At 30.2% G+C, this 11,222-nt stretch overlaps 1 protein-coding gene across 1 annotated transcript; it reads left to right on the top strand.

Moving 5' to 3' along the window:
• Positions 1 to 4,227: 4,227 nt before the first annotated feature.
• On the top strand, positions 4,228 to 11,137 carry LOC122402106. The gene is made up of 4 exons (XM_043404651.1): positions 4,228 to 4,772; positions 5,511 to 5,660; positions 7,491 to 7,625; positions 7,977 to 11,137. The coding sequence occupies exons 1-4, from the start codon at positions 4,625 to 4,627 to the stop codon at positions 8,066 to 8,068; spliced, it is 525 nt and encodes a 174-aa protein (XP_043260586.1). The 5' UTR covers positions 4,228 to 4,624; the 3' UTR covers positions 8,069 to 11,137.
• The last annotated feature ends 85 nt before the right edge of the window (positions 11,138 to 11,222 follow it).

Genomic DNA, 11,222 nt, shown 5'->3' on the forward strand with positions numbered 1-11,222 from the left:
GTCCACTTACATTCAAGGTAAACATTCCAGTAATATTATTCGTTATACATGTATAATAGATCTTCAGGAACTGAAACTAAAATTTTAATTTCATCTTTGATTTATAACATATTTTTTATGAAATAAAGTTAATTTATCCAAAAAGAAAGTAATTTTTGTTACAATGTCGAAGAAGCTATCAAAATTTTGCATTAATTAAGAAATAATGGAAAGATTATTTTTTGTAATTCAAAGATGTCTTCTTACACTCCCAAAGAAGGTTCTATCCAAGCTAACAAGTTTTTCTTTTTTAATCATAAATGTGGGTTACTTTTAGAGCTGTTATTATTGACCTTTTTTTTTTATTACCGCTGTTTTTTATGGAAATAATCAAACCCGTTAAAATATATTTTTAAGAGTACAATTTGCGCCGATCGAATCGCTCGTAATTAGATTAATAACCTTAGATGGTAACCTCAGTTTTAAACGAAGCTTGATTTTCTGATGGATAGGGGAGTTGTATGACCGTTAAGGTTTCGTGACTCGTGTAAAACGAAACACGAGTTTTCGTGTACAACTTCCTTCAGTGATAGACCTTGTGATTTTTTCCACATTTAGCGTGATCAGTTTTTATGAAAGTAAATTTCATTCTATCGCACAAACTGTGAATTGTTTTAGGTGTACCTTGCTACAATACCCTTATAAATTATACATGAATACAGGATATATCAGAAGAATGTATGTAGTTCCCTCGAGGAAGGTAAAACTAAGCTTATTCTGCTTAAAAGTCTTTCTTCATTTTTCATTTAAAATGTGTAGAACGGCTGTAATCATGGAAACCATAACGTAACAGTTTTGCTTTCTTTGATGATTAATTATTAGTATATTACTTTCGAAAAATTTGTAAATATTTTATAAAAATCGATAAATATGTATGAGAAATTCCAAAAAAAAAAGATTAGGTATATTTTTCAGAAGAAATTATCAAAAAAAGCGAAAAATTCGCGTTTCACAGCAGAATACTCCCTTAACGAAGCATTAAAGATATTTCGTTTCTGCGTGACCTGAAGTCGATTCTAAACATTCTAATATTTGCCAAGTCCCTTGCTAATGTAGGTACTTGGCTACTCGACAAGCTGTTAGGCTCACATGTATAGTTCACGTGATAGAGAAACGCATGTCACGCGCTACAACTACCAGCTCAGAGCAAGCCTTAGCGTTATCTTCGACACGCGACCGTCATGGCCGCCATGATTTCTAATAAGTTATCGACGCAGAAAAATACAATTTTTACAGTTATTGTTTTATCGTTACGAAAATACTGTGATCGGATCCGCGAGATTCTTCCGATGAAAACTAGACCAAACACGATGACTAAAAAACTGGTAAAACTATTTTATTCTAATAACACGTGTTCGTAGTCTTTACGATTAAACTATTTTTCTATTTATTTATGTCTACTATGAGATAGGAAATAATAGAAAAAAAATTATTTGGATTTTTATATCTTCGTTAATTCACTACAAATTATAAAATCATAATACTGATATAATGGAACTGAAAATCCAGCAGTAGTGTTCAAATAAAACAAATAAAATGTTATTTCACTGTCTTGGGTAGGCGACTTAGCATTAAATGCAATTCTAATGAAATAGAATAGATTATTATTCGTTTATCGTAACGAATAGATTATTGTTCGTTTAACGTAACGTATAAATGTATATTTGTTACATGAATAATAATAAATATGGTTTATCAACTCTTAAAAATAAAAATAAAGTAATGTAAAACTATTTAGGCAACAGACAAAGTCATTGCACATTATTATTTGAATTAAAACACAAATAAGATAGACAGTTAAATGAGATTGCTTTTATTTTTATATTTTTACACAAAATGGTAGTTCTTTTCTTTGAACGATGAGTATACTCGACAAACACAGGGCAAATGGATTTAGTTTGAGAAATCAATACTTTTATTGTCGAAGAAATCAGTGTTCCTAAAAATTTAATAATCGTGGAAAAGAAATTCGATGTGTCGGTGCAATATGACATTTTTCAAAGCAATATACGCCGCAAAATGGCGCATCATAGGTTGGTCACCGACTTTGGATTAGTTTTTATGTAGATGGTATAAACTTTGAAAAATGTTTTCTGTAGGCTTGGCACTTAAAGTTGGTCCTCTGATTGTCATAGTTTTTGTTTGTTAAGTTGCATGTTTCACGATAAAATTCTGCGAAACAATTTGGATAATACCTGACATATCGACGAAAATAATCGAGCCAGTTTATAAAAATAGATTCTGTGAGGGAAATTTTTTATTTGCTAGGCGTACCTTATGTTCTTTCAAAGATATTTCGAAAATAAGTGAACATGGAAATTACACATTGCAATTTTAATTAAAATACAAATGAATTAGACAATCAGATTAGAACCTTTTAGCTTAGTATTACAATTTTATCTTTTTAAATTGCACTCAAATTTACATTTTGAACAGATTAATAATTCGCTATAATATTATTTCTTAAATACTCACTTTAGGAATACATTTTTTTTAGAGAAAGAAAATTTAAAAACTATTCTTTTGTCTCAGTATTGGGAAAACGAAAATTATAATTTTTTCTGAAAATACATATATTCTGAAAGATTGATTCTTCTCGATGAGGATAAAAAAGATGACGAATCGAATACACTTGCCAGTTTTGGGGGGTAAAAGTATACTTTTGTAGCCATTTTTCGTAAAAATAAATCACACAGTTTGACATTATATATTATTTAAGTAAATTCACAACCAGTAAAACGGTGACGTAACTCCTAATTTTACACGAACTACATCATATTTCAATTTTATTAAAATCCTTGACATCGAGTGCAAAAAGTGATCGATTTGGCGTGGACTGACCCATATACACAAGTATTCTTTTCGTCATACATAGTAACAGGTAACGATTGAAGAAACCGCCTACTCTATATGTATAGTTTTCGTACGAAACGAGTTCAGTAGTTAAGATAATTGCATCACGCATTTTGAAGGAGTTACGTCATTCCTTTGCCGCGAAAATATTGGTAGCTTTCGAAAGAAAATAATTTTGTTTCCTGTTTTATGAAAGCCTTCAATAGTTTTTGTGCAAAAATAAAACTTTGCGTAGGTTGTTACAAAATTCTAAATTTATTAACTCGCAAAATAGTGTGCCATATTTTTGATTTAATATAATATATATAAAAATTCAATAAGTAAATTAGACGGGTAAAATTGACATTTGAATGCATTTTATTCTCCAATTTCCTGTTAACTTCTGGTTCTATTTCTATTTCTAGTTTAACATCTTAAAATTTTCTTGACATACTACCTCTATTTATATCTATTTTTGACGAAAGAGTGATGTGTTTACAACCAAACGAAATTTTGCAAATTTTAATCATTTTCATAAAGTATTTGTTAAAATAGGAATTATGGGAACTTTAAATAGAAGTAAAGATGGAAGGGAAATTGAATTAATTTTTCTCGTCAAAAATAAGACTCAATTGTGTTTAATCTATTGTCACAAAGTACGAATTTTCGATACGAGCAAGCTGTCATAATACTTAAATGATAAAATAACAATTTTATTTGTGTAACAACGCTATTAAGTAGTCACGATTGAAGTAAATGTCAGTACTACTGCAAGAAACAAATCAATACCATTACTTGAGAATGAATAAATTTTTCCAAAGTTTAAATTTCATCCAGGACTCAATGACGTAAATAAAGTTCATTCACAAGTTTCAGTACCTTTTATATTATAAACACTCTGTTTCTCTACTTTGGTAATTTAAAGTTTAACAAATAATAATTTATAATTCGACGTTGGACGTTAGGGTTGCGGAATAATATTTGAACAGTAGCCTTTTCAATATTCTGTTTTTGTGCTCAATTAATATTTCAAGAATTAAGAGTTCAAATTTATTTACGAAATATTTAGTCGAAACGATATAGCTTATTAGCATTATTAGGTATGAAAAATAGGTATTTTCTTCGTCTATTGCAAAAGGTTAGAATGTTCGTTGATAAAGTTAACCGGGGATGCTTTGTTCCAACACAATACCGCTATATTTCTCTCGAGCACAAGCTGCGATCGAAACTTAAAGGAACCCAAAGCATACTCCGATTCTTCAGCGGTGTGGTAGACCAACTGCGTTTTGGTATAAGGTATTTTCTGCTGAGGCAAACGGAGGTGGCAGCACATGGGGTACGAGGTAGAGGCAAGGGGAGTGCTTCAAAGGCTTAAAAGGCCTTCCAACGTCCTTGTAACACGCAGTTCTCGAATAGAGCGTAATAGTACACCATTTGAGAAGCAAGTGGTTTAAAAGTGCGACAAAATTGGCCCCCAACCTTTCCTCGGATGTTTGATAATTCCAGCCACAGGATCGATGGTAATTTGTTCGTCAGTGCACGTAAAAACAGCTTGAGGGGATCCCGTGAACTTTAAATCCTCTGCGGCGAAAGGCCATCGGGGGTTGGAAATTTCATCGAATTACGAAAAAAGTGCCTTCCGTTTTAAACTTCGGTTCCGTTTCGAGCTCTGTCGCTTCTTCGTCCAAGTGTTTGTGAACAGTTTGAGTGGCAATCCTTTCAAAAGACAGTGCAACAAGTAAACACGGAAGAAATGAAAAAGGGTAGAAGCTACCACATATTTGCGTCGTTCCTTTTACTGTTGTTTTTCGTATCACCATCGTCCACTTGGGCACTCACCACCTTTGGTAAAACCAACCCACAGTCTCAAAATCAAAATCCACCGCCGCCGCCCACGCCAGGTTCGTTCCTTCTATTTTTACCGAAACCGCTAATTAGGATAAGGGTTTCAGATTGTTGCAATCTTTACCTCATATCGTACTGTTCCGTGAATCATATTTAAATTCGAAATAACACGAATACGCTTCGTTTCTGTTTGATCTATAATATTTCATAAAACCAAAGTGTTACCGAAGTCAAATAGATAAAAACAGTTATTGAAAAGATATAATAAGATATAAGCTTTCATAAGAAATGTTCGGAAATTCCACCCTCTGCAATTAGTGATTGTCGAATTCTTTCAAATATTTCATCCCCGAAATAAGTTGTAAATGCATTTCGAATACATTCCAAAAGCTGATCTTCTGTTTGTATCTTATTTTAACAAATCAACTCTTTTGCGTATACGAGGAAATGTTTATTAAAAAAGGCAATAGTAGAGATCTTGTGACCGTAGATCAGGACATGTGAACGATAAAATTATTGAGAATTGACAATATTTATGCAATTCTGTACAAACTTTTTAATATCTTTTCAATAAAGCATTTTTGGACATAAGTTTGTATGAACTTTTTTCATCTATTCGCCCTCAGTAGTAGTGGAAGTTTTGCCCCAACCCTTTTGGACATCAGACTCAATGTGTGAGGCCGTTTATTTAATTCCATTTTCAAGCATATTGATATAGAAAATATTCTTAGAAAATAGCACCTTCGAATAATTATTTGAAAGCATTATTTACGCACGGGTACTTATAATTGCAGTTGGAAAAGCTCGCGAATGCAAATTAGAGTCCGATTGCGCCGGTATACAAAATACAACATGTATGGCAGATTCACGAGATGGAAGGACACGCTGTTTGTGCGGCGATTATAGCGCACCTCTTAACGGCGCATGTACCAACAAATTCAAAGGTAATTAATCGATTAAAAATAAATCATTTGCAACGACATTTCTACAGCTCGTTAAAAAATTTGGAAGAAGAATCGAATTTTTATAATTTGATTTGTATTGATACTATAAAGTCGTTAAGTTTGTTTAAATATGAAAAATATCGTTTAACGGTGTAACGTTGGATGCCATGTAAATTTGAAACACGTTTCAGTCGGGTTTTAAAGGGGAACTAACGACGAGGAAAGCTTTTTTTTTAAAAGAAATTGAATTCCTTGCCGCACAAGCAACTACTATCATTTGCATATACTCACGTGTTTCCTTGCAATATGTGAACGTATGACGGTGTTGGTATTTGGTCTATGGTTATCTATGCAAATTGGAAAGCTTTAAGAATATCATTGCGGCCTTAACACACACTTTCCTTGTTTTCTGTGGTATAGCGACTCAACATTTGACGAAATAAACTCTGTGGTTTAAGGAATAAATAGCATCGACGATGACTTTCGTTAAAATTCTTTATGCGAGATATTTATTAACAATCTTACGAAATTATAGCTTTTGTTTTAGGGAATAAATATTCTCCTTTATTTCGAAATTTTTTACGATATATTTAATAGTGAATTTTTTATCTGGCTACTTTTTCTGCTCTATTGTATCAATTATATTTTTATTAATCTGAATGATTAATTTGTGACTCTCTTAGTAATTCTTATACGTAGAAATATACAATAGGCTCAACGCTTAAAACAATCAATAGGCCCTGTATCCGTAACTTGTTTGAAGCGGTACAAGTTGATGCATGGAAATAGAAATTAAGCATCGACTGAGAATTTTTATTGAAAATTTCCACGTGACGGTCACGGAAAATAGTAACAAACCTTCGTAAAAACGATTTGGGAATGTTACGATTTAGTTTGATTGCTGGATTATCGTAAACAACGTGTCTCTGATTACGAACGCGAAAACGTAGATAACTCCAAGCGAAATTACACATTCTTGTAAAAATTGAGAATTGATTGATCGCCGGAGTCATGTCAGGAGCACATTTCTGTGAGATTGCGTGTTAGGGTGAAATTAAAACGTGCAGGGCCTTCTGTCGAAATTAGGCATATTTGACACACAGTAAAAAAGGGTACAAATTTATTTACGGTTAATAAACATTTAATATTTGGTACGCAGAATAAGATAACAATACTTATATAACAAAAATGTGTACAAATTCGATATACGAAATTTACAAAACTCACACAATTCATGTTTAATCATTTATTATTGTATAATTCATAAATTCTAATGGGACTATGAAAAAGCAATGAGCCTTTGCTACGTTATGACTTGAATGTAAAGAAAATTTCATTATTTTCTTTATATAGCTTTCAGCTAAAATGCAGTAAAATTCCGGAAATCTAAATTTTCGAATCACAGAATGAAGAATTATATTTTATAGATCTCCCTAAATTTGTTGTTTTGTGTTTTGTGCTAGTAAGAAATGTACCATAATTTACAAGGGTAAATTAATTTCAATATTAGTTTAGTGCAAATGAAATGGCCGTTTTTGAATTATTAATTAAATCTCACCTCGAACATTTTAATATCTCCTTGGCATAATAGTCAACCAAGTTCTGAGAAAGTGTAATGTAAATATAGGAAAATGTCCAAACAATAATTACTACATTATATTTACGATAAAAAAAAAATATTAAACTAATGTTTGTTTAATTATTGGAAAACACTTTGATACGTTCCATTAGTTAGGACAATCGAACGTTGCTTTCGTACTAAACTGGCAATAATGTTAAAAATTGTTTAAACTATTCTATAAGCGATTAATTTACGCACTTTATCTTTAGCATTACGCACTACGTGTAAAGAGGATTCGGAATGTATCGAGGGTGCACATTGCATACAACGGAACAGCACTATGCCCGAAAAACGTTGTTACTGTCAAGAAGGATTTTACGAAGAGAGTCTTTTGGTTTGCAGTGGTACGTCATATAAGCTCTAAAACGAGAAACAAATTTTTTTTCTTACTCCAATTTCCCAGTATCGACGGTACAATCGAGATAAAAAAATAAAATCTTTTCATTTATGACTTCGTTTCCAAGAAAATCGACTTTGAATATTAATAGCCGAGTCTCGGATATCAGTATAAGTAGAAACAGTAATAGATGGTCAGACCAGTATAGTATTCAACTGGAAGGCTGCTCGATAAATTTTCAAATAATTTTTAATTTTATTCGCGTTCATTAATAATTGATTTTCCTTTAACACGTTTGTAGATGATTAGAATTGCATGATCTCTCTAATAATAAATATTGTATGTCTTTTTTCCACAGGTAGTGCATCCATCTTTACGTTTCATGTTACAATTCTATTACTTGTTTTTAATCTTCTAAAAGGAAACGTCAGTTCCTTATATTCGCTATAAAATTTCGAAATACTAATAACAAAAATATTACAGAATCTTATTCGTTTGGATATTATATGTATATGCTGGTTCCTTTAAAATTTGAATCAACTAAAATTACGATGTCGTGGTTAAATTAAGCGATTGCAAATGAAATCACATCTTGTCGATAAAATAATTTATTTTATAAACATACGTTATAATAATGGAGTTTAGTGTGCTTAACCCTTTCTTAATTACTTCTTATTCGTCGTGGTCTTTAATACTTCCATTTTTAGTTCTTTGTGCTGGTAGTAATTTTTGTTATTGTAATTTAATAATCGTTTGTAAATTTTCTGTGACATTTACATCCTTTTCATGTAAAAACTTCGTTATTTACTGTTTCAAACGGAGATTATGGTTATGAGAAGTTACCTTTTTTCAGGATCCTAAAGTTTCACCAGTAATCGTATTAATTTGACCACGTTTATAAAAAATTGTTTTAAGTCTAACATACGGCATATAGTTCTAGTTACAATATGAAATTATGCTTATTCATTGAAACTAATTATATACAGTAACGCTTCGATGAAACGTAGATTTTAAAATTCAGCTAGTTGAGCTGTTATAGTCATTGTATCGCTATGAAAGTATTAATAATGGATCGACGAGTTCTTAATGAAAATTAGATAAAACACGACAGAATTAGAGTTAGTTTTACTTGTACGTGAAAATACCTCCAATATGGCCGTGTTTCAAGTAATTTTCACCAGGAAAACTTCACCAGATTATTTATAATACTCACATAAAGATACAATAGGAAATATAAAAGTTTTTAATTTCTACCTTTCATCGAAACACTGCTATAACTTTATTAGAAAATATACTTGTATTATTAGTATACTTAGAAAACATACTTGAAAGGTATAAAATTATTTATAACTAAAATAATATTTTATTATATACGATATATCTTTATAAGTATATTCCATAAAATACATATTTCTCTCTCTCAATAATCAAATGTTACGCGATAAAATTCATATGAATTTTCATTTATTTAAAAAAAAGCGCCAATAAAGGGAGCCTATCGAAATAGAGGAGATTATAGTAGCTTTTATTATAGAACTTTACATCTTATTATTTCGAAAACTACTCCACCGATTTTAATGAAACTTTCACTAAAGTATTTTCAGGATCTCTTTTGTATAGCTACAACTATTTCGTGTAAATTGATTCAGCTGTTTTTAAATTATACTGCATATAATGAGAAGCAAATTAATACCTGAAAATTAAAAGTATAGAAATGTTATTATAGGTAAACTATTAATTTTAAGAGAAAGGATACAAACTTAGTTTGCATTTTCGTTTACTACAAACTGGAAAATTAAACTATTTAATAACGAAAGTTGAATATAAATCGGTTTGGTGGTTCTCGAATTTATCGTGTACAAACATACATACATACAAATAATCAACATACAAATGAACTAATTTATATAATATTATTACATTATATAATAATTCTAAAATATTATGTGCTTCAATTTTTAATTGCCTAACAATTTTGTTTTGGTGTTATAAAATTGAATTATCAATTTATTCCTTAATCAAGAGAACTACAATTTATTAATATACTCGTAATTCAGAATATTTACAATTTAGAAACCAAATTCATGGATTATAGTATTACAATTTATTACATGCTCTATCATAAAGTAGCAGAAATTTGAAAGTTATATAATATATGTCACTCTAGGCAGTTAAGAATTAAATTTTATTGTACAGTGATATCGTCTATTGTACGGTAAAATAGGAACGTAATCTACTGAAAATATTACCATAATATTTGTATTATTAATGAATATTTTATCCGTGAACAATTTTCTCTTTAAATATCATAAGATAATATAAACCGTTTTCTGTGCATTTTAATACAGATGATATGTAATTATATAATATACGTATGTATTACACTATATAATCGGATCTTGAACAAAATATAAATACAACTTTTAGTTCTGCATTAATTTTAAAAGAATAATTATAAACTTTTAAACATGTTAAAGTATGTGAACTTCTAGATATTTATGTAATATATTTATTTTTTAATTCGAAAAGTGATAACATTTTCAGAGTACACTCGAATCACTATAATTTACTTTCAAAGAAGACTTCGATAAATTGTATCGTAAAATTACGTTATCAAAATATAGAGTATACATAAAACATATTATTTTAAATTACACATTACGTACACTGCACATTTTAGTCTAAAAATTCGAACGTAATTATACGTGCATGCAATAGTTAACATACATACAACATTCTTATATGCCAACGTGACTTAATTATCAATATGACTGTATAAAACGAAATATATAATATTTAAATAAGAATAATATACACTGATACAAAATCCATCGGCACACTAACTTAACGGCAGTGCTTATTTTAACTATAATGTATTTTGTAACATTTATAACTCGATAATAGTACAATAGTAAGGCGTATTATTTGTCTCCATTATACAAACTTGTTACCGGCAGAAAAAAAAATATTTCCTCTTCATAGTCGACTGCTGCGTTTTAAATACCAGTAAAATTATGATACTTGCAACTTGTTATGTGTCAGTTACAGGGAACCAATTATACAGAGTGTCCTGGAACGGGTGGTGCAATTGACCACAGTGTATATGCACTTGACTCTGTTTCCACATAACAAATCTCACCTTTATAAACATTAGTAACGCTACGCTTTGACTATTTACCATCAGTTTCTTATTATCGGTTTGTACTATCAATATTAACAAAGTTTTTGCGATGGTCATATACAGTAATTACGTATAGAAGGACACTAGGTTTACGAAACCCGTCAATAATCTGGTAATACGAAAGATAAAACAAATCCTGACATAATATAGATTTTTCTTATCACATGATAAAAATGATTATTTGTTTCTCTGTTTTAACTCTGTTCATGTTCTCCAAATCCTAAATAAGACTTTCTGTCCAATGTTATCAATTTAAAAAATTCTTTTTTAGTAGACATAATAGATCGATAAATGTAATTAATAATATACAATATACTAGTGCATAGATAGTGAAATCCATCGGGTCGAAAGTTAAACAAACACATATGTATAAAACGAATCTTTTGATTTATTTTTATACGTAGTATTAAACTCTATCCACGT

Source organism: Colletes gigas, unplaced genomic scaffold, assembly GCF_013123115.1.
Source record: "Colletes gigas isolate AHSC1104 unplaced genomic scaffold, ASM1312311v1 Colletes_gigas_Sc00002, whole genome shotgun sequence".
Lineage (NCBI taxonomy): Eukaryota > Metazoa > Arthropoda > Insecta > Hymenoptera > Colletidae > Colletes > Colletes gigas.